This window comes from Maylandia zebra, linkage group LG5 (assembly GCF_041146795.1).
Source record: "Maylandia zebra isolate NMK-2024a linkage group LG5, Mzebra_GT3a, whole genome shotgun sequence".
Classification (NCBI taxonomy): Eukaryota; Metazoa; Chordata; class Actinopteri; order Cichliformes; family Cichlidae; genus Maylandia; species Maylandia zebra.
This window is the reverse complement of record NC_135171.1, coordinates 22795336-22823057: the sequence shown is the minus strand read 5'-3', so window position 1 is coordinate 22823057 and position 27722 is coordinate 22795336. Positions and strand designations below refer to the sequence as shown.

At 41.6% G+C, this 27722-nt stretch overlaps 2 protein-coding genes across 5 annotated transcripts; both read right to left on the bottom strand.

Moving 5' to 3' along the window:
* Positions 1–396: 396 nt before the first annotated feature.
* Positions 397–17667, bottom strand: si:ch1073-335m2.2 (msx2-interacting protein). 4 transcript variants are annotated; one of them, XM_004544751.3, is made up of 15 exons: positions 17422–17667; positions 16035–16349; positions 13275–13751; positions 12966–13120; positions 12194–12394; positions 11896–12047; positions 11682–11807; positions 11454–11567; positions 11251–11364; positions 11054–11154; positions 3669–10836; positions 3277–3342; positions 2980–3174; positions 2741–2899; positions 397–1450 (listed from the first exon to the last, which is right to left on the bottom strand). In XM_004544751.3, the coding sequence occupies exons 1-15, from the start codon at positions 17502–17504 to the stop codon at positions 1319–1321; spliced, it is 9558 nt and encodes a 3185-aa protein (XP_004544808.3). In that variant the 5' UTR covers positions 17505–17667; the 3' UTR covers positions 397–1318. The 4 variants fall into 4 exon arrangements, with proteins under 4 accessions (XP_004544808.3, XP_024658231.2, XP_024658232.2 ...); XM_024802463.2 differs by having other exon boundaries at positions 13275–13748; XM_024802464.2 differs by lacking the exons at positions 16035–16349; positions 17422–17667 and adding an exon at positions 14428–16028.
* A 2553-nt stretch (positions 17668–20220) lies between these two features.
* Positions 20221–25774, bottom strand: fblim1 (filamin binding LIM protein 1). Its single transcript, XM_004544755.4, has 8 exons — positions 25570–25774; positions 24892–25273; positions 23689–23843; positions 22797–22884; positions 22540–22709; positions 21034–21212; positions 20749–20869; positions 20221–20597 (listed from the first exon to the last, which is right to left on the bottom strand). The coding sequence occupies exons 2-8, from the start codon at positions 25247–25249 to the stop codon at positions 20487–20489; spliced, it is 1182 nt and encodes a 393-aa protein (XP_004544812.2). The 5' UTR covers positions 25250–25273; positions 25570–25774; the 3' UTR covers positions 20221–20486.
* Between the last annotated feature and the right edge of the window lie 1948 nt (positions 25775–27722).

Genomic DNA, 27722 nt, shown 5'->3' with positions numbered 1-27722 from the left:
AATTTTTCATCTTTCTGAGCCTTCTTTGTACTGCTATGTGATATATTCAATTTACTAAGCTGTGTCATGTTCTGCATGTCATTTAGCTCATACACCTGTTTCTGCACAGGAATGCATCTTCCAACTCAACACTGACAAATGAAGTGTTAAAATGGGGTTGTGCAAGCAGCCAAAAAACACAGGAAATACAATTTCAGTCTCAGAGTTGTGATTAAAACCTCAAATTTACTCATCCGATTTCTAAAGTTTTAGGTTGTTTTTATGTCATGAAGTACAAATGAACCCAAAAAAACAAACTCTTGAGGTCTTCAGTATTAGAAGAAAGTGAAACACTTCAACCAAACCGAACCTCTTCAAGGCAGTGCATGGGGGGAAAAAAGATACACATCTTAGATATCCATGTTTCCTGGAGTTTATTTGAGTTACAAAATATGAAGTGCCATTAGCAGACTCCACTCACAAGAGCGTGCCAACCTTCTTCTGTTACAAGTATTTACACCCAAAAATTAAGAATCTGTCCATCTACATTTCCACACTCTGTGTTCTGGTACGTCCCAGAGTACCAGTCTCTCTGTTAAGCTGTCCATGTTGGGTCCGTGTTTTTTTTTTTTTTTAAATTCCTTTTAAATATTTAAAATATTTACAAAGTCCCATGTTCAAAAACTCCCAAATCAAACTGTAGCTTGTTCAATGCAAAGGCAGGTGACAGAGGGGTAAACTGCTTCAGTAGTGTGAGAACATGAGCAGAGCTGGTGGAGTTAAACGAAAAGTCTTCTACAGGGTTAATCCTCCTTCCTCTAAAGAAAAGGCCTGGGCGAGGAAGTCTGTACAGAATTATTTAAAATTACATGCTGAAATGTCTGATCTGGTGCTGAGGTACCTCAAAGATCCTAATTTCTGAACCAATGATTAACAATCAATCAGGACAGATGAAAGAAACAGGCCCCTCAGAGAGTCGTTCATCAACCATCCTGACTTTTTTTCTTCCTTCCTTCCTTCTTCAGAGCATCTCCGAATATTAAAATAAAACTCCAATAAATAGAAATACAGCAGAGAAATGGTCAAGTAAGACTCATTCTGGTTTGATCCATCCCTGAGTTCTTTTGAGAAGGACAAATATACCAGACAGGAGTGACAAGAGAGGGGGAAAAACATAAAAAGAGGAAAAAAAAAAGACTGATGGGGAAAGAAAAAACAAAAATGTGTTGATAGGACTTATCCTACACATTCCCACTGTGTCCAGGAAAAAAAAGAAAAAATATTCCTCTGGCTTCCTGAGGCTCATCAACGAGAAGATCCATCCTCCCAGCAGTGGACGTCACACAGAGGTGATGACTATCATGAGATGTGGCGAGATGCTTGAAATCCTGTTGAGAAGGTCGGGGGCGAGCTGGGATAAGTGGCTCTCTGAAAACTCGCACGGAGGGAAAATCTGAAGCACATAGGCGGGCTGGGAAGTACAGAGACACATATCAGTTGCATGGAAATACTGAGATGGGCATGACTTTTTAATATTCAAAAGTGTCATTCAGTAACAAAGAAGTCAAAAAGTTTTTAATTTTTTCTGTCTCAAAGAGTGAGTGTGGGACTCAGTCCCCAGGTAGGCCACAAAAGTTTATTTTTTAAAATTAAATTTGTTTACAAAAATTATTCAGTCTTGTAAGGATTTCAAGATCTATTTATATCTATTTTTTAACAATAGATTGATCAAATATGACAGCGTCTGTTAAACAAAGAACAAAGAGATCCACAGGATACAATTCTTAGAGAATGAGTAAAGTCATTTAAAACTTTAATAGAAAAAAATCTATTGGACATTTCAGGAAAATTTTGTACAAAAAATAAATAAATAAAAATAAAATAATAAAAAGCCAATGATTAAAAAAAAACTGCTACAGGGTGTCAGACTTGTGAAGTGTGTGCTAGAGATGCTGCTTTATTGAAATGAAAAGAAAACCTGTGCACTTCAACTCCTTCGGGTACAATATGAAAACAGGTAATATGCAAACGGCACCAGGTAAAGACAGTATGGCACAGGTCATGTGAACAGTCATTCACATGAACTGTGTGGGGCAGTTTCTGTCTGACAAGGATCCCTACAATAAATATGTTTCACGGCCTGTGAAAGTCCCATGTGAGTTATGCATATACACAAATGCACTTCCAAAGAAGCCTAAACCCTTTACTATATGGTAAGGACTCCACAAGTACTTTGGCCAAGTAAAATGTATGCCATCAATCCTGTAGAACCAGTTCTGTGTTTAAAATGAAGCCATCAAATGGTATTGAAGATCAGAAGATGATAAGCATCAAAACATGTTTGTTTTCTCTGTGCTGCATACTCCAGGAAAAAAAATTAGGGAAGATCAAACCAATGGCCTGATATGCAGCTGAGAAGCCCCTTCTGTGTGTTTAATACACTTAAACCAGCCTTTAAACTGTTGTATAAGCCAGCGTGAAATGTATGGTTTTCAGGGTTTTTAAATCGGTTTTCAGCGTTATTTTGTTATCGTTTTTATTGTTAACTCTGTTTTCCTGGGTCTTTTCACGTGTGTTATGAATAAATCTTTTTTTTTCGGTACCGGTACTAGTTTTATTTTGTTGTATTTATCTGCGACACCTTAAAGGCCGGTCCGTGAAAATATTGTCGGGCATAAACCGGTCTGTGGCGCAAAAAAGGTTGGGAACCGCTGGTATAAGCCACATAGGACAGACAATTAATAAAACAGTGATGACTCACCTGATTGGAACCTGGGTTGGGGATGTTGATAATACCAGCAGCCAACTTTGTCTGCAAGTAATTGATGAACGCTGCCTTAAGAGCTTGGGTCTGGTTCAGGACGTCATCTTGATCTCGTCCACAAGGCAGAGCAAGGAGGAGACAGTAGTCGGTGTCTCCCTGTGGAGAGCAAAAGGTTCATGTTATTAGCAGACAGAAACTTGTTTAAAACAGGGAAGTAAAGCAAAAAACGCACGTACAGTCATTCTTCTGGCTACACTCTCCAGTTGTGAAGCCTCCAGTCTCATCCTCTGGACAATCCTAAGCAGTGCACCTCCTTCTTGTAGGGGCAGTGATCGATGAGCCAAAGCTTTGTTGCCACAGACGAAATGCAGCTGGACTGCAGCGGTGTCGTTTTTAAGTGCAAGCAACCCTTGCCACACAATAGGGTATTTCTATTTAAATGAGGCAAAAACAAAAACAACAAATGAATGAGACGAGGCTAGCTCTTGCTCAGACCAACCACCTTGTTTAATCTGTTGGGAGATTTGCCTTACCGTGAGTAACTGCACCATATTAACAGGCTGTGTCATCTTGCCATCTTTTGCCTGGTGGTCCGCACCCTACAAATTCAAGAAACAGTTAAGAACAACAGTACAACTAATCTTTGCTTTAAAAATGTTTTCGTTTAAGGTTCAGTTTTCTTTCCTTCAGTTCTTATTTTAATTCATAATTATTCTGAAACCTGCAGTTCATGACAGTGTTAAACTGCTTTCTTATATTAAATGATAGGTTCTCCATGTAATCCACAGCCATTATGAGGCACTTGCTGTTATTAAGCTGTGCTTTTATTGTATAAACCAACTGCTAGTTATACACGTCCTTTGTACCAACACAGATCTGTCAATACTGATTATGTTGACTGTCTTTTTAAACATCACGCACTCACCGCAGCAGGTGTGACATTCATTGGCGGCTGGGTAAGTCCAACAGCAGACGCTTCTGGCATTTGAGAATGGATTCCTCTCGGGTTTGAGTACATCCCCGGGTAGTCTGTGAATGAACCACTAGGTCCAGGTGGCATCAGCTGAACCCTGTGGGGAGATGCCATTGCTTGTCCGGATTGTCTGATTCCCATCATTCCATCCTTAGGAAGTGGAGAGTGGGGCCTCTTTGCCTCTAAAGACTTTGTTATATCCTTATCGGACACACCTTTAGACAAAGCATGTGCTCTTGGAGATAGAGAGGTCTCCTGAATGTGTCCAGAATGAGAGTCTGCGGTTGAACGATCCCCCTGTTGATGCAAAAGAACACGCATGTCTCTCTGTGCTATGTATGTTTTGTCCAAATGGCCACTACTCCGCAAACTCCCACGAGGATCGGGCTGCAGAGTGTCCAGCTTCAGCTGTGCAGGAGATGACTCATGACTCCTCAAAGAACCTGGGTTTACTTTGAGAACCTTGTCTCTGCCAACAGCCTGAGGTGAGGTAGGCCGTGGCTGCATGGCACTAGACCAAGAGGAGCTGAGCGACTCACTGTGCATGCCGTAGCTCATCACAGAAAGAGGTGGAGTATTGACTCTGACATCTCCCTGGACCAGATGCCCCACTTGAATTGACTGAGTAACACAATGTGGAGACATTCGTCCCAAGCCTCCAGGCACACTATGAGGTGGCATGATAACAGACTGCTCGGGATGATGCACGCCAGCAATAAACTGTTGCATGGCAGGATGGCTAGTGGATAACATAACTGGAATACCCTTGGGTGATGAGGAACCAATGGGTGAAGACACAAATGGAGAGTGTGCGTGCCCTGACTTACGTGGGGACCGTGGTTCCTGCTTGACCCCACCGAGATGTGAAGGAGTTCTATCACTAAAACCTACGTGGTTTCCAGGTGGAGAGGGTAAATGGGGGCTTATTGCAGGGCTTATGGCAGAGGTCCAAGGCGGTTTGGTTCCATCTGTACCATGAGGATCAGCACTATCCATTTTCTTTGGATGTTTTAAAGGCATGTAATCTTGATGGTAACCTATTACCTGCTGGTTGCTTGGTGGCAGACGCTTCACTACTCCTTGAGGTCCAGATTGGTAAGCGGAATCCATCTTTTCCAAACCAGTGTTTTCTTGTTTGATTGAAGACAATCCTGACTGGTGTTTACTGGGATGCCCATGATCCATCTGTGATGAAGGCCCTTTTTGAAGCCCTGGCTGGGAATACAAATCCTGCTTGGGTATGGATACCAGTTGCTGAGATTCCATCTCACTTGGTGTTGCTGATGGGATCTGACTTATCTTTGCACTAATTCGCTGGGGTCCCTCTGTTTTTTGACCAGAATGGCTCAATACCACCACTCCTTCAGATGTATTTACTCTCAGACCTGGGCAAGATCCAGTGCTAAGAGTGGGGCTCTCAATAATGAAGCGTGTGGCACTTCCTCCTTCATCACCAGCAGGCAGCACAGGATATGACCCAGCATCATCTTTGCTGGGCCTATAACTTGGTTTGGCTATAGGAATGTCAACAATGTTCATGTTCACCTTATCCTCAGGCTCAGAAGGATTGCAAATACGGCTGATAACAGATGTGGCAGTGGATGCAATAACAGAGATCACAGACTTTGTCTCAGGAGTCGTTTGTGGAGGTCTAACAATAGGTGGGGCAGAATGCACTGATATTTTACTATCAGACAGTGATGACTTATTTGACACAATGGCTGTGAGCTGAGAATTACTTTCAGATAGGTTCTGATCTCGAAGGTTTGGCAGATTACTTGAAACAGAGCTGCTGCCTGTCTGTGAACTAGTTGTATGTTTCTTTAAAATCTGTCTCAAGTCACTTGTGCCATGATCAATATCCTTGTTTTCAGACTCTGATGGTAAAGGCTGGTTTTCCTTGGTTGGTAATGGCATGATTGGTAAGGAAGAGGCACTGGTATCTTTAGAATGATGGCGCCAGTCTGGTGGAGAAACAGGATTTCTGCTTGTTTGAGGGGGTCTGACATTTGGGTTGTTAGCTCGTGGTGACAGAGAAGGAGAGTTGCATTCAGATGGCAAGTGCTGTGGCTTTGTGCATATTGGACTCTTGGATTGCGGGTAAACAGACTTGAAATGCTGGATGTGTTCTTCTGAAGATGACTCTGTCTCTGCGTTTACATCTGTAGCTTTGACTGCTGAGGTTTCAGGCTCTGTCTTCCAAGTAGCAGGAGTAATAACTGCAGTAGTTGCTGCAGCAGCAGGTGTCTCAGAAAAAACCTTTGCATCAGAAGCTGTACTATCTGCTAATGGGGTTGCCGATTCCTCAGTTAACGAATGTCCATCTTTCAAATCCTTTCTTAATTGTTTCTGGCCTTTAGGAAAACGTTTAGGTGTTCTAGGTCTTCCCTTGGGGCCCTTTTTGGGTGTGTTTGGGAAAGCGGGTTCCTCCTGGACAGAAGATGTATTTGTTTCATCTTCCTTGATGTGCTGAACCAAGTCTTGAATCTCAGGTTCTGAGACTACATCTAGATTTGCTGGAGGTGCCTGGGTTATTGAATCAATAGCAGCCATCAGTTCTGACTCACTGGCAGGATTAGATGTTTTTTCTTCCTCTGGGTCACTTTTTACATCTGTATGAGGGACAGGCGGTGTTGGTTCTGTTGGAAAGGTTGGATCTGTTAGTTTAGCAATGTTCTCCACAGCTTGCTCCAGTTCCAGCTCCTGTGAAATTACATTTTTTGATGCTCCCAGGAGCTCCTTTTGGTCTGAAGCTGCATTTTCATTGTCTTCATTGCTGGAGCCTCCTTTGTTAGCATTTGTGCACTTTAAAACCTGTTCACTGTGGTCACCATGTCTAAGACTTTTTGACGAGTCTTCTGGAGTCCCAGGCTCTTCTTCTCCTAACTGAAGAAGGTCTTTCACCTCTGTTGCATGCAGTCTGATTTTGAGGTTCTTGAGGACTGGTGACTTGGAATTCCCTGCTTTTCCTCTAAGAGTTTTCTCTTTTTCTGACATGGTTTTCTCTTCCAGGTTGGAGGCATCTGCCTCTTTTCCATTTGATTTGTCATCATATACCTTTTCATGGAGAACATCTTTACCTTTGGCCAATTCTATGCCTTGTTTGACCATCTCCTCTTTCTTTTCATCAATTTTCAGCGATGGATCTTCTTTACCTGAAACTGATGACTCTTGCAAAGGCGAGGTATCTTCATACGTGAAATCATTTTCCTGACCATTATCATCAGCTGCCTCAGTTTTGTCCCCCTTCCTTGTTGATCCAGATCCTAGTGATGTGGGCATCTGATTTGATGAACCCTTTGTGTCATACGGTGGCGTTCTCCCTTTTGACATTCTTGGAATACGTTCACCACTTTCTGATTCATTTGAATCCGTGTCTTTACCATCCAGTTTAGATTTTTCTACTTTAGCAGTTGCAGTATCATCACCTTGCCTGCGATTCTTGGGAGGCCGACCACGTTTATTTGCATGTGTTGGAGTTGGTGGATCTGGTTCAGTATTTTGTTGTATGGCATCTTTGTCTGTACCACGTTTTCGGGCAGAGCGTGGCGACTCTGCAACATCCTTTCCGGAACGAACTGGTGTATCATCTTCAACTGGGGTGGCATAGACTGATTTAACATTTCTTCGTCTTGCTCTGCTTACTGGTATGCTGTGCTCAGAGGTATCGGGATCTGATCCATGGATTGGAGATTTGCCTGTGGACCTCGACTCACCTCTCGGGGATGAGCCACGTTTCAGCTTCTCTCTGTCAATGCGCTCACTCTTGCGTGTTGCTTGTTTCTCAGTACCTGGTGCAGACGCTACAGGAACAGAAGCAACTTGTGCAAGAGACTTATACTTCTTATTTTTTATTTCTTTTGTTTTATTTTCTTTCTGAGATAAGACTGGTTCATCATTTCTTTCACTGTCAACTGGTACCTGTACTTTACCAGCTTGAGATTTTATGTCACCTTCATTCTCTGATCCTAATTTACAAGTGGATGGAGTCTCTTTCTTGAATACTTCCAACTGCTCAACAAGACTAGGCTGTACTGGACTACTGGCTACAGGTACTTCTGGTTGTTTTGCCTCAGGATTCAGCTCTGGTTCAGAATTGCTAACAAGCTCATTGTGAGACTCGTGGCAAAGTTCTGTGAATGTAGGTTTTACATCCTCAATAACAATATCCAGCTTTGCCTCAGACGGAGAATGTCTCTCTCTATTCGCTGAATAGTTGGATTCAGATGCTGTAATGGGTACAGGCAGAGAATCTGACGTCTCAATTGGTGGGTGCTGCATGGAAACAACATGTTCCTGATCCGTTTCTTGTTCCTTTTTGACAGACACAGGGGGACATGGATCATGGGGTGGGTTTAGTAAAACACATATGTCATCAGGTGGAGGAACGTCTTTGATCACAGTTTGAGTGACAGACGCTGGTTCGAGTTTGGGTTCAGGAACTACATTTTCAGCAGGGGTAATTGGTTTAATTTCTGCCTCTGTGGTAGTTTCTGTTGTTTCAGGTGACTGCAGAGGTTGTTGCTCTTGAACAGGAGCTTTTTCTACTTTGTTTTCATTTGTGGGCATAGTGTCTTCTTTTGCCTCCTGTAGCTGCTGAGTTTTATTTTTCTGTTGCTGTAGTCGTGTTAGTTCCAAAAAACGACTATGGAAAAGGACAACAGGCCCTGAGTCAAGTTCACCATCTCCTGCTGCTTGCTGACTGTTTTGCTCAGGTTCCTCATGCTTGCGTTCCAGGTGCTGAAGTCGTCTCGAGTCCAGCTCAAAGACAGCGCTGTGAAGGAATCGGGAGGCAAATAGCTCCCTGCGTTCTTGTTCCTCTGGCTTAGGTTCCTCTTTCCTGTCATCAAGTTTATCTTCCGATCCAATTCGAGTCTTTTTCTTTTTCATATACCAGGAAGGTGTTGGTCTTGGTGCTGCTTCCACCTTTTCAGTGTCTTTTCTGTTACGCAAGTTTACAAAATGAGAATCGTAGTCTAAAAATGACCAGTTATCTTCTCTGGAAGATGACAGAGATTTTGCACGCTCAAGCAGAGCCTTTGTGTCAGGTGTGATAGTCTGGTCAAGTGCAAAGGAGTAGAATTTATTCTTCTCAAGCTGTGCTTGTTTAGGGTCTGAAAATCTGTCAGCTCTTGGTCTTTCAGAAAAAGGCATAGATGTGGAGGGCACAGGAGAGTGGGGTTTGGGCTCTCTGTCCTCTTCGGAGTCGGATCGTACTTCCCCAGGCTCCAAGTCATGACAAATAGCGTACTCCAAACGTTTGCGATTGTGAATGTTTTTATTTATATTTTGAGAAAAGTTCAGATCAGGTAACAAGCCTTGTTTAATTCTGCTTTCCCATCTCTTTTGTTTCTCGTCCTCCACAATGAGTAAAGGAGTGCCTGTCTTGTTAACTTGTGTGTTATGTGTCCTTTTGACTAATAACTCCAGATCTGATTGAGATTTTTCATCATTTCGGCTCAACTCTTTCTGAGGAGGATCTGCAAAGTCCTCATCTGGACGATTCGAGAAATGTCCTGGAGGGGAGCTGGTGGTCCAGTCTAGATCTTCACTTTTTTGTTTAAAGCTCCTGTACACACGCTCTCTCTTTATCCCTGACTCGGAGTCAATCTGGTCTGGTTTCTTTAATTTGTGGGACGGAAAATTATCTGTGACATCCTCAGGGGGTTTACCAACTTCATGCACGAGGCTCCGATGCTCCAAGTCCTCTGTTTCAGTTCCTTGGGGACTAGCTGGTTTGTCAGTTTTCTCAGACTCGCGCTGTTGCTGCTGCTGATGCAAACGTCTGTTTTGCTCCATCTGTTTGCGATAACTTTGAGAGGTATCAATGTCAATGTGGTCTTCTTTATTCTTGGCACTTTTGTTAATTTCAGAATTTTGACCAATTTTTACAGAAGTATGGTGGTCTGGTTCTCTTGTACTGTTTTGGTCTGCAATACCCTCTTGTGAAAATCGTCTGGAGGAAGGGTGCCCTAGATGTTGTTTGGACTCCAGTGGGTCCAAAGATCCCTCTGATTTCTCTCTTTGTACTTTAAGGTCCTCTTGACCATCTTTTGGAGTTCCACTTTTTTCATTTTTAGGTCTTGAATCTTTCCTCTGGGAATCTTTGTGTTTGTCTGTATCCATTTCTTTCAAATATGTTGTACCTGCACCAAAGTCAGAAGACTGATTACCATCCTCCTCCTCATGCCTGCTTCTCTTCTGACGAGCAGTCCTTCCTGCTCCAGAGTCACCAAAACGCCTTTTTCTTGCAGCACGGCGATCCAAATCTACTGCAGAATCTTTTCCATCAGTTTCAGACTTAACATGCTTTTTGAGTCGATTCCTTCCATCCAAGTCTGAACCATCACTTTTACTCATGTCAGATCGTTCACTTTTTGCTAACAGAGTACTAGTAAGAAGGTCGCCATCCCCTTTACATTTCTGTTTTTCATGGACATCCTGGTCTGATCCTCTTCCCCTTCCAGACCCTCCATCAAAACCAGTCTCAGGCTCTGTTTCAGGTAGTGGATTTGATGGGGATTGCCCCTTTGCTTTTCTTGATTTGATCTTTTCAGCTTTGTCGCCTTTCTCTTTCCGTTTTGCACGTTTGGGTTTCTCAGTTCCAGATAAACGATCCGACTGACTGCTCTTCTCGCTCTTGGAGGGATGTTCTAGCAGGGTCTTTTCAGATTTATCAAAATGTGGTGGTGACACTGAACTCACGCTGTCACTTCGTTCAGATGACTGGCTGTAAACTCGTCGTTCTGAGTCTCTAGGAACCCGCTCAGATGCTGAAGGTGATACTGTTGGACTAATAGGTCGCCTTGGATGGGAAGGGCTCCACCTGCTGCGATCAGCTTCAAAACGTTCTCGCTCCCTTTCTCGTTCCCTTTGAATATATGTGTACTTCCGGATGTCTTGCTCAAAGGGGTCTCTGTAATCCCTGTAGTCTCTAGGGTCTTCATGATAGCGTGGGTCAAAATGATCCCCTTGATAATGTTCAAGTTCAGGAAACCGGTCTCTGCTGCGGGCAGCATACTCTCTTCGAGTGTCCTCTGTATAGAGGCCAGGGGTTCGTATATTCTCATAGTAAGCCCTTTCTGCTGCAAATTCATGATACGGAGCTCTGCGATCCTCTCTATAGAGTTAAGGAGAGAACACAAAGTGTAAAGTATTGAATCTAAATAATTAATTTGTAATTGAAATATTGTCACTAATGGAAGAGAGATTCAAAATATCACCACTTTCACTAGCAGCAAACATTTTCTATCTGCTTAATTTAAAAAAAGGCAAAGCAAATAAAGTCATTAAACAGAAACAATAACTGTATTCAGATAACAATACTGGTCGTTTACCGTCGTTCAGGAGGGATTTCATAGAAGTCTCTAATGTCTTGTCCAGATGCCTGCATGGATCGGTAGAAAGCCATCTGACTCTCTTGACTTGCAAAATCCACCTATCATAAGTGAATAAAACACAAAAAGATTTAAAAAGGGGGCAAAAAAACCATTAGGATTACATTTTATTAGTTAAACCTTCACTTGATTTTTACCTTTATTTTATTGCCACCAATCTTCCAACCTTTGGTCTCTCTTACAGCTGTCTGAGCAAAGTCGGTGTTGTTGTACAAGATGAGAGCCATCCCCTTCAATCTATCAAACACCACCTTCAAAAAAGAAAAAAATTAAATCAGATTTATGGGAGTACTAAAATCAAAAGTATCAAATCTTAAGGAAGAGAAAAACATCACCTTACCTTAACTACATGTCCGTAGCGGCAGAAATGCCGCGTGAGGTATTGCTCTGTAATATTGGCTGATAACCCATCAAGCCAAACACATGTTGTAGGCATACTCTTTCCAAAACCGAGCTGCAAGGAAACAAGACACAAATATAGATATTATAAACACTCTAATCTATAATTTTGAAAATATACACATACACAGATGAGAAATGGTAAGATTGCTTAGTGTACAAACACTACCTTTAGTCTGTTGGCTCCCAGATACTCTCCATCCATCTTCTTTATAGCCTTGCAAACACTGGCAATATCAGAATACTGGACAAAGGCATACTGGGGAACTCCATTTACTTTCTTGATGTCAATGTCCTTGAGACAAAAAAGAGAGCAAATACAAAATGTTAAATGTAAAATATACAAACTTACGTGTGTAATTCAAAGTCAGATGGATGCTTACCACAATTTCACCAAAGCGTTGGAAAATGTCGAGAAGCTGTTGGTAACTGGTGGTCTTCTCCAGGTTCCCTATAAACAGTGTCCTTGTGGCCTTTGGATGGAATTCATCTATTCGCCCATCCAAAGGCCTGAACTCATTTTCACTTTCTGTTTCTGGAGGAAGAAACGGATTTATCATTAATATTACTCACATGCTATTTGAATTTTGGTTCAAGCCTGTGGAGGGAATTAATGTGTCTGCAAATCTGCCATATTTATCAGAAAAAATACAAATTTCTGTGACTTTTGTTGCAACCTACCTGGTCCATTCCAGGCAGTGACTTCAATAAGCATGCCGAAAAACAGCTTTCCTTTGGAGACACTAAGGGCTTTTTCTTGATCCTCTTGCTGTCTGAAGAATACCAACCCATAGCGGTCTTCTGATGTTCCATGGATCTGAACTGAAGTCACTTTCCCATGTTTCTTGAATTCATGGAAAAGTCCATCTTTCAAACTCGTGTCTGCATTGGAAAACAGAATTACTACAACACTACTAAAAACAACAGAATTCCCAATGACCTAAAGAAGAAATGACTCCCACTTTAATCTGTTGACAGGAAGAGGCTTTCATCTGGCTCAAATTATTTTTATTTCACAGCTTAGTTTGGTTTGCATACCACGAGCATGCTAAATGTGTAATCAAAAATAAAATTAGAAAACATCTGTATGTAAATGAAACAATAACTAATAAAGTGATCAATCTCTGTCACCACAAATCTATACAATGCCCTGCAGCAAACAGTAAAGGAAATAGTAATTTTATTTCATTAAACAACCACTCTTTACCATCAGAAACTCCCTTTTACAAGAGCCAAAAATTAAAGTTTTTAAACATGGCTACATTTAACTACCTGCAGCTAGTCCCCTACCTGCAAATAACTACCTCCTCATGTTTCAGATCATGTTGCCTGTAGGAAATGTACTTTCTAATGCCATTGAGGCAATAACAAATTCAAGGATATGGCAAGGTTATTGAGCAGAGAAAAGACTTAACTTGGTCCACTGAGAGGTAGATGAACATTAAAAACTCACCTGTTGAGCGTACTGGTAGATTTTGCACTTTAATGCCAAAGCTCCTACGGGGCTCTTCAGAGTCAAGCGCCATAGAGGACTGAGGTGGTGCGTGTGTAGCTGATGACTGAACAGAACGAGCCTGCGATCCATCACTTGAGCTGCTGTTTGAATCACTGTCAATGAAAGTGTAAAACGATTAGACACTTCTGTTTACACAAGTCTGAGTAAACGGATTATTTACAAATTGTCCAGCATAATCCCAATGCTTTGTCCATGGACAAATATTCATCCATCATTTGTAGATTAAAAAACGAAAAAAATTCCCACCTGCCACTGCCTGTGCTGCTTGTGCTGCTGACTGAATCAGAGCTTGAAGATCTGCTGTGAGATCGAGATCTCGGGCCTCTCCCAGGGGACAAAGGTGCTTTTTTAGGGGAATGAGGAGTTTTGAGGGGTTGCCCCGTGGTACGCTGAGGGGAGGGATGCCTTGACTGTGAGGAGTGAGACGATCGACTCCGACGGTGATGGTAAGTCCGATCGACACGCCGTCCTCTGTCATCTCGGTACAGGTCACGTCGTGAAGAGTTAGTAAGAGTAAAAGGGTCTCGGATTCTAGAGTCAAAGTGTGGGTCTGACGCCTCAAAGCTTCCCCCAACAGAACTGCTGCCTGGGCCAGCAGCAGTAAACACAGAGCGATCGCGGTAATAATCGGCGTTGTAGTGACGCTGTCTGTCAAAAGTACCACTGCGGTCATGATGTCCATATGGGCTGTGATCATATGCACGTTCACGGCTTTCTGAGCTACTGTAAATTAAGAACAGGACAGACATGAAAATAAAAAGTATTAATCAGACTCTTAACAAAAAAAAGAAAATAAGCATTTCACTTAAAAATGCACTACAGCAATAAATGGCCCAAATACTGGCACTGTCTGTAAAAACTCTGAACAAAAAAAACCAAAACAGATTACATTTGTCACGCTTCTCCAAATCTAATAACCTATACATCTATGATGTAAATTCACAAACAGTCACAGGAAAACAAGCTGCCCACAAACTTTCAGAACTTTATTTCAGATTTAAGCTATGTTGCTCTTAGTCTCCAATTGTTTTTACTGGCACAGCAATAAACACTGAGGTTTCAGAGGTTGACTGTTCATGAATTATTATGAATATGGGGAGAAAATACAAATCTACATAAAACATTTCTCCCAAATATTCAAGTGGACATTTGTTCTAATGATCTATGTGGTATGGAGAAATGCCATGCAGGGTTTGGATCAGTGCATGAACTGGAAATAACAAGTCATAAAACTCAAAAAAAAAAAAAAAAAGAAAAAAAAAAAAAAAACTAAGCAGATACATACATTTAATAAAATTTACTTTTTTCCCTTTCCCTAAAAGCAGTGCAAAACTATGATTAAACAAAGCACGAAGGAAGATTAGGAAAGAAAGTATGCAGAGGGCAGAGAAATACCAACCTTTTAGAAAAGAAGTTACCGAAACTAATCCAAATAAAATCTAGGTGGTCAGAATGTGAGAGACCTAGGCAAAAACGCTTCACGTATTCTCGCATTGCATGTTATGTTCATGTACTGAGCACCAGGGCAGTAGATTGTTGACGTATAATCCACAGTTGGGCTTATTTAATTCTCTTCACTGGATGGAAAAAGGAAGAAAAAAAAATATACAGAAATGGACCTTTATGAGTATTGCAACATGTAGAAAAAAAAAAATCATAGGAACATAAAACCTCAATAAATAAATATGGAATAAAATCTTTTTTTAAAAAGATGATGAGCTTCAGGGTAATCGGCAGATTCCAGGTTGACTACTCAGTAAGTTGGAGCCTGAGAGAAAAAATACATCCAATGGGATCGGTCTCATTTCACTGTAATTTTTTAAAAGTTTTATAGTGGCAGGGGAAAAAAATATTCCATGGGTTAATGTTAAGTTATTTAACATCACGCAGGTCAGTAGACTCCAGACAAGTATCAGAGTAAATAATATCCTCCTGGACTGGTGGGCCGGATACAACTCCATAATCAGTGGGTGTCATCTTTGTTTACTGTCATGTTACTTAAAAAAATGTCTTCAGCTTCCTCTAAGATACTTGGAGTGCTTTTTCCTGATTGAGGTCTCAAACGGCTACATCCATACTTGAGTAATCCAAATGAATGGCAGCTACACCTATCCACATCAGTACATCCAGCACAGGGTATAATATTGCGTACATCCAGGGGGTTACATCCCAACTATCCACTCTTCATGTCTTCATGGCAAAAGCAAGAATAGCTCCACAAACGTTGTTGGTGGCCAGGTGGTTGGATCCTCTGTGTTCTTGTGAAATCTTCTCGGTGCAGCGTCCATATGCGGAACAAAACCTGTTTTTGATTAAGTTAATCTCATCCTAACATGACAATGATACCTTGGAACTACACCAGTCTTTCTTCTAATGTGTGATGACTGTAAGGTTTCTTCCATCCACTCGGTCAAAAGTTAAATCCAGAACAGGCTGTATCCACAAGTGCAAAGCGCAAAAAAAGAAAAAGGAAAAGTAATGAACAGTCCAGCAATTAGTCGTTGCCTTGAGAAAAAAAAATGATATCCCACGATGGAAGATTTCTTCAAGTGAGTGTATACCTATATAGATACTTCCAAAATACGTGTATCCATCATAACAGTGATGTACTTCCAGCTTCACGTGATTCCAGATTTTTTTTTTAAATTAAAGATAGATTCCATGTTGATTATAAAAAATATCCGCAAGCTCCCCAAGGTAGACTCCCACAAAATGTAATAAATCCACAACTCACCAGGATATTCCACACAGATGTAATATCCACATCAGATGTCAAACTCTCAATATATAGTTACCTTACCAAATGATAATGTGTAGTTAATTTACTTAGATCCAATGGGCAAGGCAAGTCAAATAGGATGAAAAGTGGAACGATCCCTAGATTACCTTTGTGTAACCCCTTGAGGCATCAATCCCTTACGGATACCCCCCACTATGTGTTTAGGTTTAACACCTGTGTGATACCTATGTTTCCCTGGATTCGAAGGGGACGCCGTGTCCACTTACCCATCTATTCTCCGTTCATAACGTCCCTCTCTGGAGTGAAGGGACACAGGTGGCCCAAACACTGGACCAACCGTTCCCCTAGAGAATCCTGTAACATCTCGACTGCTCGAGGGAGAGCTGTCTTCCAGGCCCCGAACAGCACTTGGGACTGACCCGGGTTCATTGTAGTCAGTCCGAAGGTCTCTGTCCCCCATCTTGTTGACAGCATTGTGAGCCTTCTGTGCACTTTTGATATCCACAAAATCCACAAAGGCTGCAACACCCCCCTCTGAACCGCGCTTTCGCAGAACTTTAACACTCTCCACACGACCATACCTGAAATGGAGACAAAGAGGAAATTACATATACACCGGCCAAGAATATAGAATGTGCCAGTTTTTAATCAGCAAGCTTGCAAATGGCACTGACTTTGAAGGCAGGACTTTATGATAACGAACCAGAGACCACACATCAGAGGTGAACTCTCTGAACTTAAAAGTGCTAGCAATTGATTATACTGGATGATCACATTTGGGAATACTTGGAAAAAGAGGAAGTTCTAAGCAGTATTGATGACATTTCTATAGGACATAGGATATGTAAAAAAAACGCACCATGTTTAAACAGCAGACCACTACATGGGGTGTGCAGCAATAAATCCCATTAGCAGGAATGTTTGTTTTCCAACTACTTAAGTAGTGTTTACGCCGCGTAGCAAGAGATTAGACACTTAGTGTTAGCTACAAAGCTACAAATAACTCTTATGAACCCCGGAAGGCAGTTTGTGGTGTTGGTTTGTTTTACATTTAAGCACTAAAGGGTAGCAAAACCTGGTTTGCAGTTTACAATTTCACAAATGAACCCCAACAACACTGACTAACTTAGCTTAGTTTAAGCAGCTACACTTATGGGACCGGGCGTGAGGCAGCTCTCGTAAATTTCCTTCTATTAGCAATCGGTATATAACACTCTGACGACCAGATAAACAACAGAGTATGAGGTTTTTCCAGTGGCTAAACTAACCGAATGCATTTAATGCTACTCTGTGGTTAACGATAGCTGCCGTTAGGCTTGTACACATCGTGAAAACGTCTCGACTTCCCACAAAATGGTTGGTTGGGTGGAAGCTTGGTGGCTAGCGAATCCAGCTAATTGCTCCTTGGCGTTCACAAAAGTTCGAGGAATGTTATAAATCGTTCACCTTGAGGCCCGAGCGGCTCTGCTTCACATATGACTTCAATTTCCATCACCACGCTGCCAATAATGTGCATTCAGCACACGAGAAATAGCAATACTAGTAAAACGTAAAATGCTAACATTAGCTGTGTTAGCATTGATAGCAACCGCCTACCGTTCGTAATGTTAGTGAGACAGCTAGCGCGCGCTGTTTGGAAAACACGTAACCTACCGTTTAAAATGCTCCACGATTTTCTCCTCTCGAACGTGTTCGGGTAAATTTCCCACCCAGAGGTGTCTGGTTTCCCGAACCATCTTGCGCTACTCTTTCCCCCTCCACACACATATGATCTCGCACGTTTCTAATCCCTGCCGGTCGGAGGTCCGCCTGAACAAAATGAACGACCCGGGCCCGATGGCCCTGCTAACCGTTTAGCTCTAGCTGCTGCGTCCTCGATCTGTCTTGCGTGGACGCGCATCAACCTCGCTCTGGATGATTTTGGTTGCGAGACGCGCGTCCCCGCGATCCCTGTGAAGCAGACGGCAGGCAGCGGGCGATTTTCTCCCAGGGGGATCAGGTCGTGGAAAAGATTAATTAAAACAGCGAAAAGTAGAATTTTTAATCACTTTAACACGTTTATTTAAAAATTTGTAACAGTTGTTGACTTGTTGAATTAAAGTTAAACGAATTCTGTAATAACTACTATGTGAAATAGAAAGTCACCAGTTTCATTCTTTGCAGCGCTCTATCGCTCTGCCAAACCGACAGATAAAGGCAGTGAAAAAATAGTCTGCTTTACAATGCAACGCCTTGTGAGTCCCATGCAGTCAGTGTTTTTCAGTTATTATTGGAATGTTTAGTGAAAACAAGGGCAACGCTAAAAATAAATGAATCTATTATATCTTATCGTAATCGAACTACTGTTTTGACCGTAAAAGGCCCAGAGGGTGCCAACAGAGGAAGTACTGCATGAGGAAGTCAGGACTGGCCGAGGAATATGCGAGGATGGTCCTGGACATGTATGAAGACAGCGGGACAGTGCGCTGTAGGAGTGACAGATGGGTTCAAAGTGGGGGTGGGATTACATCAGGGGTCTGCTCTTCTGGTTTGCTGTGGTAATGGAGAGGTTTGGTAGGAGTCTCAGTGGACTATGATGTTTGCAGACAACATTGTGATCCGTAGTGAGAGCAGGTAGCAGGCGGCAGAGAGCCTGGAGAGGTGGAGGTATGCTCTGGTGTCAAACAGATTGCGATCCCCTAGCTCATCTCTGTCCAAAAGTGGACTAAAATGACTTAACATCCAGCCTTTTTATGGGAAAAATGATACAGAATGTTAAAACGGAGTTAAACGGTTAATCATCCTTAATTCTAATCAAATTCTAATCAAGAATAAATCAAATCTATATGATGAGTAAGAAAATGTAGTTTGAGTAATGACATGATTTTGATGCCTGACTATTTCACCTAGATTCTGGGAGCATTGTTATGACTGTGCATGTCCTTGTCTCTCTCTCTCTGTGAATGAAAGCACTATGTAAACAGTGTGTAAAAGTCCTCATCGTGCATGATTCTGATTAAAATAAATTATATTAAGTATGCTGTGATTGACAAACACATCCATAAAGATAAAAAGTATATTCACATGTGATGTGATTTTTAACTTTGCCTTAAATTATCTGGGTGAAAAGTCCGAAAGAGAGAGAGAAACAACAGCACGGGACTCACGGAGCAAGCCTTCTGGAAGGAGGTACTCACGATAGTACTCACGAGTAGTCACTGCACATTGCTGATCCATGTCCACATTAAGTGGAATATCCCCCTAAAGTGCAACAGCCAAAATACCTCTAATTTACCTCTTTCATGTCATGTCTGTCTATTCCTCCACGTACCTGTACCACTGTTAAAGCTGCTATTCTTTATTTATGATAGTAGAACATATTCTTTTTATTCTTTTGTTGTATGACTGTAGTATGACTGTTTATTTGTCTGTATAAGCCAAGTTCAGCTGTACTTCAAATTTCATTGGAAGACTTTGTATGGAGGACTGCTTCCTTATTGAATTATATCGACAGAAATAAGTGTGCCAGTGGCCAGAGTGTGCCCATTCTCCTCTCTCATTCCTCCCATGATCAATATTAGAAATCAGCATTAGCTCAGAGTACATTAATTAGTAGTATAAGTAGTATAATTCAAATGATTTGATTATTATTATTTGATTCATATTTTGCTTTCCTCCTTCTAAACTGCTTTAATAAAATATCCTGCATTCAAAAAGTCTAAATTGTGGAAGTTCCATTTTTAACCTTTTGTGAAACAGTAAAGGTAAACACTGTGTAAAAATATTGCACCTAGTTAAGGGTTCTTACAGGTTTCTCTAGCCTTAAAACTTAAGAGATCCTTGAGGTCTATTTTCCCGCCGCTTGTGGCAGATGGCTGCCCTCTCTGAGCCTGTTTCTGCTGGAAGTCTCTTCCTGTTAAAATAGTGTTTTTCCTTCCCCCCCATCACCATCACATCTGATTGTTAGGCTTTTCTCTCTAATAGTACGGGCATTATCTTACAATAAAAAGCACATTGAGGCAACTGTTGTTGTTATTTTGCGCTATTTTGAGCTGTTGTTGATACCTGCAACATATTGCAGCCCCTGATTAACTAATGAAGAAAGTGAAGTGATAAACAGAAACAAAAATAACAAATATGTTTTTCATAAAACAATTTAATACATGTGTACGAGATATGAATTACACCAAGTTTTTTTTTGAGATAGTGACTATAAATAAAGCAATTTCACTGGAATCCGATTGAGACTTTGATACTATGCTGGATAACTTTGTTTTATTAAGGCAGAAGACAATGTTAAAAACAGTCTGCTTGATGATTACTTCGTACTTGTTAGTGGTTTGTCTGCTTGGTTTGATGATGTAGATGCAGTTTGAAGGCGAATAGAGATAAAATATATTAGATTACTTTTCTATCCTTTTTTCAAGTTAAAGTTGATTATTTATATGTTTGTATAATGACTGAGAAACAGCATACTGACTGGGGTTCCATTTATTCTCGTACATTTTTTGTAAAGTGAGTTGCAGGAATATAATTGTTGCTTTTGTAGATTGTATTAAGTGCAAAATGATGAAAAAGAAGAAGGTAATCTTCAGAAAGCATGATATACTGTAAAAATATAGTTTTTCTCTAGTGAAGGAAGCATTTAAGGCATTTGCACATTCATTCATAAAGGCACATGCGCAGTCTCCCAGCTCTTTGTTCAGTTTTTTCTTGTCTTGCTTGCTGTTCACGTGGGATTAGTGCTGACCAGAAGCCAGGTTCAGGTGACAGGGCTTGCAAAGCATCTTCCCGTCTAAAGGATAACAGCCATGCTCGTTCGGTTCAGGAGACAGTTGGATGGCGCAGACCTGCACACAATATGAAACAACATATTCCTGGTACTGAAATAATATCTGTCTGTGTGTTTGTATCCTTGTGAATGTGTCTGTGTAGTGAAGTGTTTCAGAATCAGAATACTTTATTAATCCCTAGGGAAATGATGACACACAAAACACCAACCTCACATCTGTAGCAGTTCTCATGGTAGGAACGCCCCAGACATTCAACTGTATAGCTGTCGGTACCATCTTCTTGTGGAATGATAAGCTGGTTACAGGCACTACACTTTGGAGCGTATTTCCTTTACAATGTTAGATGAAAAAGAAAAATTGATTACACTTGTAGACAAAGGGGTGGTTTATAATGCAACAAAAGCATTGTAATAACATGTCAAATGAAGTGGAACACAACTGTATATATTGATCCTTTACCTAAACCCTTTAAATAGTTTTTTCCCCTTCATACCTGTAATAGTCTTGAAGGCAGTAAACTTCTCCAACTTCTCCCTGGGCAAAAGCTTGCTCTCCAATTTGCCTCTTACATGTTGTGCAGGTGAAACAAGAAAGATGGTATGCTCGCTCGAGTGCGCGGATTATGTGATCTGTGATAGCCTCTCCACATGCCCAGCAGAGCTCCAAACTGGCCTAAGACATGGAGAAAGATACATCGTTAATTACCTTAAAAATTTACGTTTTAATCTGCTTTTTTTCTTTCTTTTTTTTGCATTGGGTCTGTTTCTGAAAATGTTTGAGGCATCAAACAGTGCAAGTTTACCAAGCTTGGTTGTTTTTATGAAAACATGAACCTGGACATAGATCTAGTTATTTGTCTTCTCTCAGACCCCCCCTGCCCTCATTTTACTCATCACATGTGATAATTTCAAGTGCTTGAGCATTTATTTACATGTTGTAAATATGAAAATCCCATCTGATCTGAATTGTTGGTCCAATTTGGGACTCACGATGAGGGGCCACACAGATATCCGTTTGCATGCTTCATGGCTTTTTTATTGTTCTCCAGTCTGTTGTAACACATCACGATGACAGATTTATCCAGCATTTTATGGGATTTTATGAAAATCTGGAGCCATTTTTGTTTGAAAGAAACTTTGATTTAATTTGACTTCCACAGACTTCCTGGATTCCCTCTCTTACCCACTGTTCTAAGGGTACAGGTGTATCACCATGCAGGCTCAGTAACTCTGCTGGTTGATTAGAGAATCAGTGGTCTCAAGCTGACTGGAGAGGAAATAGAGCAGGGAAATGGTTGCTTCAGCAATGAAGAACTTGCAAATAATTTGTCTTCACTTATAGTTTTAATGAATGTAGTGGAGAAAGACATTCTACTTGAATGGGGCGGCAGTGTCCAGCAGGTAGAGCAGGCTGTCTACTAACTGTAGGGTGGTGGTGGTTTGATCCCCGGCTCATGATGCATTCATCAGAGTGTGAATGTTAGACAGAGAGCGCTCAGGCTTAGAAAAAAATGTGTGTGTGTGTGTGTGTGTGTGTGTGTGTGTGTGAATGGGTGAATGAGGCTTGTAGTATAAAGAGTAGAAAGGCGCTGTATAAGAACCATTTACCAGTCCTGTGAAACATTACATTGAGCTTAAAATATGCATGCACAAATGTAAAAAAAACAAACAAAAAAACAAAAAAACATGGCTTTGAGCTTTTTTTTTAACCACCTGAGACCCTGTGTCCTCATATGGGGATACATTTTGGGCTTTCTGCACCTTGTACTTCATTCTGCTCAGTATTTCAACACTTCAGAAATGTTCAGAAGTGGTGACATTGCTGTAAAATAAACCAGTTTTTAAAAAATCCTTTCTGTTCAACGGTGACTCATCAGGTCCAGCTAATCTCAAAAAGCTAGAAGAAACAGGAAAATTAAACCCAAAGAAGAGCTCAGGTTTCAGGAGGTTAAAGTTTGCATGTATATTCACAGCTTGGTTAACACGCTGCATTGCGCTACCTGGTAACAGTCTTCGCAGAGCGGGATCCCGGCCTTGTTGTAGTACTGTTTACCAGCCAGGGGAATGTGACAAGATCTACACTGGAAGCAGCCATCATGGTAAGTCCTGTTTAAGGCCTCTATCGCAGGTTCAGAAGGAGTCACTGGCTTTCGACAGAAGCCGCACAGATCTGCATTGTTCACACACACACAGTCAAACCAGGTTATAATAATGTGGCACGCAGAGTGGCAAAATGTATAAAAAGAGATCAGGTTACCTTTGCTCTCTTTGTCTTGGCTGTTTTGGTGGATCCTGTGGATTTGGTCATCTGAGCTTAACCCACTAGATGGTGTTCTTGCTTTCACCTTAAATGTAAAGCGCATTATTAAACTGACAAGTTGAGTTTGGCCTACAGAGGCGAACTGCATAATTTAGCAGCGCTTGATTTTGAACACATGTGGGAGTTGTTTAAAAGTGGCTCTGAATGTGACAGGCGTAAGAAACACCAGAGTCATCCACAGCACATCATCAGGACCAAGCCACACAAACATTTTAATTTCACTGTGGTTTGAAGGTTTGGTTTAAAATGGGTGGTGAATACTATTTTTTTAATACTTCAAACATTTCAATTCTATTGAGTTTAACAGATTATTTCTAACCCTTTTCACCAGTCACATAAAGACCTTGCTGGTGATTCAAGGATGAGTTGTTGAGTTTAAGCGTTTTTAAAGGGAAACCTTTCAGCTTTTATTCAGTCAGTAAAATTCTCAGAAACCGGAGAGGAAGAAAGTAATTTAGCAGTCCCCCCCCCCCCCCAAACTGATCTTTGTCTACACAGACATGGAGCAATAAAGTTTTTGTTTATTTACGGGAGCAGTTTGGAAGTTGGTGATTTTGTGAAAGCAAGTGTGCACACTTTTAGTAAGATGGTCATATAAGAGCCCTGTTCTTTATGTTTTGGTGATGGCGCTTTACAGCCACTGTGAAAGGCTTGTGGAAAAGCTGTGGAAAGCTAATCCTTCATTGCAGACAAAATAATTACTCGTGTGTTTAAAATAATTTAAGGCATTTTTTTTTATAGGAAATTTGGCACCACGTTTTCGAAGCTGCAAACTGGAAGATTTTAAATGTCATTTGTTATAGTGACACTGTAAGATAAATCTGCATACCTCTGGGTTGTAAACTGGCTGCTGGCCTGGGGTCACGGGGTGGGGGAAAGACACTTGGGCTGGAGGAGGTGGTGGAAGTGCTGATTCTTCAGAGGGCAACTCTCCCGGACATAGAGGCGGTGCATCAGAGGGAGGGGGAGGAGGAGGGAAAAGCTCTGTTTGGCATGAGAACAGTTTTAGATGATTTTGTAGCAGCATAGACAGCTGATTAAAAAAAAAAACAGACTAATGACAAATTAGATGAAAAAACTGAATGTTTAATCACATGTACTGATGCGCTGTGCTGACATAGTTTTGGTCTACTTATCCTTTCAGAGTACATGTTTTAAAATCGAGACCCCCATGGCCCTTCACTGATTTTATTCTGGATCACTCATCACTTTAAATTCCCCATGCACTTTGGCCCTCCTGGTTGATACAGCAGTCTGCACAGTGACTTTTTGTTCACTGGTTCAGGTGTTACATGTTTGAGAGAAGATATGTAGGACATACATTTTACCTCAAGTTCAAGCGTATCTGTATAGTGTATATTTCCAGCACCTGATGTCAGTTTGACACTCTTGCTTTAGTAACTCTTGTCTAACGATAAAATATTTGTGTCCTGATGGGAGTTGTCTCTTCCAGGAAAAAACTGTCCTTATCCATGGGGCAGGAGGGTGATGAATCATGGTTTATGGCCTACACGTTCACCTTATGTCATCCCAATTTCATATCTCCATGAGAACCACCATCATAAAAAAAGAAATAGATACAAATAGGGAACATCTTTTAGGAGAATCTGTTGATTCCTTCAGTAGAAGTCAAAGATTTGGAGGATCAATGCCAAGGAGAGCTGCAGCTGTTCTGGGGGCTCATAGTGACTGAAAAGCACATGGGCTCAGTTTCCCAGACATGAATTAAGCCTAGAAACTTTTCTGAGGAGATCCTCATTGATTTTTTTTTTCTTTAAGTCTAGGACAAGGCTCAATCCCTGTCTGGGAAACGGGCTGGAATTTTTTTTTGGCTCTTTTAAAAGTCTTTTAGATGTATAAAATCAATATTTTACATTTTGGGATCAGATATTTTGAAATGCAGGTCAGGAAATACATAAATTATCATTCTGATCTGGGGAGGACCCAATAAAGGGCCTTGCAGGGCCATTTTCTAATATTTTATAGATAGTCTTTTTAACTAAGAGAAAAAAATCAAGTATATAATAAATACCTGATGAACTCCTCTGGTCATTTTTTTCTTGAAGCTGTGTTTTGCCTGGTTCATGTTTGGGGGGATTGTGGCTCTGTGGGCCTGAAACCAGGGCCGAGGACCCCGCATTAGTCAAGCCTTTGATCTTTAGGCCGCCATTAGACTCTGACGGCGGTGACTTGTCCTCTCTGCTGTGCCTGAGGGCAGGTATGCTGTCACCTGGGCTGACTCTTACAGCAGGATGCAGTTTCTCTCTAGCCGGGGCACTGTGGGCTTGAAGGGCGGGCTGCTGCTGTGGGGTCACGGTGGCTCGGTGAGGAGAAGCCAGAGTGATGAAGACAGAAGAAACCACCCTTTTTGGTGGAGCTGCTGATGCCATGAATGTACAAAAGTCTCACGCAGCCTGAAAGGAAGACAGAAGAATAAACTCATGACTGCTTGCGACAGAGAGAAACACAGCATAAACCACAGGCTCAGTTTATAATATCAGGCAACAATAAACTACAAGAACTCATACTGAAGACAAAACAGACATTTATTTCCTATCATGTTGATCTAATTTAATCTAGGTATAGTTGCACAGCTGTATTCACCCGCTTACAGCTCTCATTAACCATAATGAATGGTACTAGAGTCAAAAAGCACAAATGTGAATCATCTGTATGCTGTAAAACCACTCACACCGGCTGTGTCACATACCTGGAAGAAAATGGGCTTTCTCTTTGCTTCTTTCTTCTTTCCCGTTCTGTATCTCCCAAATCTCTGGTTTATTTTCTCTCCTATGAGCTGCCTCAGAGAGAAGACTTTACTCCGGTAGAGAGGGGCTGCTATCTGCAGAAGGCCACTCCTTTTCCTTCTGTACCTCCCTCCGTCAGTCGACCCCTCCTCCTCCTTCTCTGGCTGAATGACAACACCGCCTCCCTCCCGACCGTAAAAGGTGAACAGTTAATCTCGGACAAAGTGCAGTAAAAGACATGACACATTCATCTACTATGAAAACTTGGAAGGCTGCACACACACACACAGACAAGAGTGCATGAACGTAGACACACACCCACACTGAGTTATGCAACATGTGTGCACTCATACCAAAATCACACAGCCTTTTTTTCTTTCTTTTTTTTAACAAATGCAATACACAGTGCCATAAAGTTCCTCGTAAGGTTTTTACCCAGAAGCAAGCAGGCAGGCAGAGACACACACACACCTACACACACACAAGCAAACTCCCAGTTCTTTATCTCTCTGCATGCCAGCAGGATGTGACTGTACCTGCCTTTTCCAGCAAATTTCTATCTCAAACTGCCCTCTTTTTCTCCCCTGTGCAGTTCTCCCTCATTGTTCTGTCAGCTTTATTTTCCCTACCTCCCTGGTTGAGTCTGCCTCCCTTTTTTCTTTTCCCTCTTTCCTTCGTCCCTTCCCCCACAACATTATATCACTTAAGCCCTGACTCTCTATCAGTGTCTCATGGCACTGCTTCCATTTGGGACACAGAGCAGAAAACACTGTCCGATAATAGGTGCTGGACTTCATCGGGAGCTTTTGTGCTCAGCTTTCCAGGACCAGCGGCATTACGGTGCAGTGAATCAGGGCATTGTGCAAGAGGAGATGTTGGTATATTAGGAGAAGGGGGGCAGGGGGAGTACAGAGTGATGTCTATGGGTGCTATGAAGAAGTGCTTTGTTGTGTTTGCTGTTCCCCATCACAGTCAGTCTTAGTAATATCAGATGTGCTGATCAGCAAATATTATGATTACTCTCTTGAGCCAAAGCGTGTCTTGTCCCTCCTAAAAGTCAAACAGGAAGATGGAGCAAGAGACCGAGCGCTGAATAAAACTTTCCTGATTGATATGGGTCAGCCTGGAAGAAGAGAGGGAGAGGGAGGAATGCGCAGAGAGGGTTAACAGGAGATGGCGATGCGGAGAGTGATGGGGGTCTCTGTTGTTCCAGCTCTGTGGAAAGGAATGCTGCAGTGATGTCACGGCTGCAGGAGGGAGCATGCCTACTGATGACACAATCCCCAGACCTCCACGCTCCGCCTTCCAACAGCCCAAATCCTCATTAGACCCTCTGAACCTCCTCGTTGCTTTCAGCAGCTTGACTTTTCAATTTAATCACCAACACCACAGTGTCATTTTTATGTTTATGTGATTTCAAAGGGGTGGATTTTGCAGAACAGCAACAAAAGCTGAAAAGAATGAAAGGAAGTCAAAGGAACAGGAAGAAACATACAGATGGGAAAAAACAATTGCATGCTCACAAATACACTTTACACGCACACTGACTTTGTAAGTGCTAAGGCAGAAAAGTCAAGCTTTTACTCAGTAACGATTACTTTCATTAAATCTAAATGATGTTATGGGAGAGACAAAAAACGAAGCAGGAGACGGCAGCATAATCGGGCTGTTAGTCCTGAAAGATAAAGCTTCAAAACAGCTGATTCCTACAGTATTCACATTAACCCAGTTGGATATAGTTTCCTATCACCACCTCCTATGTGTCTTTTTCTTCTCTCTCTCTTTCTGTCCTTCGACAACTCTAGTTTGCAATGTAGGATTGTTTTGTTTCCAGATTTTTAAAAATCACTCCAGATTAACAGAACTCTGATCTGATGTTTGTGTTTGGAGTGCTCGTTTAACTTTCTGAGGCCTAAGTCATAACTGACAGTGATCCTAAACCTATGGAATCAATACGTTGGCCCGAGACTCAGCAAAAGTCTTGGTTCATATTTTGCTTCCAAGGAACTAGAGTTTTATTTTTAGTGGTCTTGAGCAATGTCTCGCCAGGATTTCTGAAAGTATTTTAAAGCTTTTCTTTGGACATTGGCTGCTTTTTCACTCATTTTCAGCCCAA

Excerpts from the sequence above, each read along its gene's own strand:
- si:ch1073-335m2.2 (XM_004544751.3), bottom strand. The coding sequence starts at position 17,504 with ATGGTTCGGGAAACCAGACACCTCTGGGTGGGAAATTTACCCGAACAC. Across the intron at positions 11,808-11,895 it reads AACGCTTTGGTGAAATTGTG|GACATTGACATCAAGAAAGT; the intron begins GTAAGCATCCAT and ends TTTTGTCTCAAG. Across the intron at positions 3,343-3,668 it reads TGAATGTCACACCTGCTGCG|GGTGCGGACCACCAGGCAAA; the intron begins GTGAGTGCGTGA and ends TTGAATTTGTAG.
- fblim1 (XM_004544755.4), bottom strand. The coding sequence starts at position 25,249 with ATGGCATCAGCAGCTCCACCAAAAAGGGTGGTTTCTTCTGTCTTCATC. Across the intron at positions 22,885-23,688 it reads AGCCAGTTTACAACCCAGAG|GTGAAAGCAAGAACACCATC; the intron begins GTATGCAGATTT and ends TTTACATTTAAG. Across the intron at positions 20,598-20,748 it reads AGAACTGCTACAGATGTGAG|GTCTGCGCCATCCAACTGTC; the intron begins GTTGGTGTTTTG and ends TATTGTGTGCAG.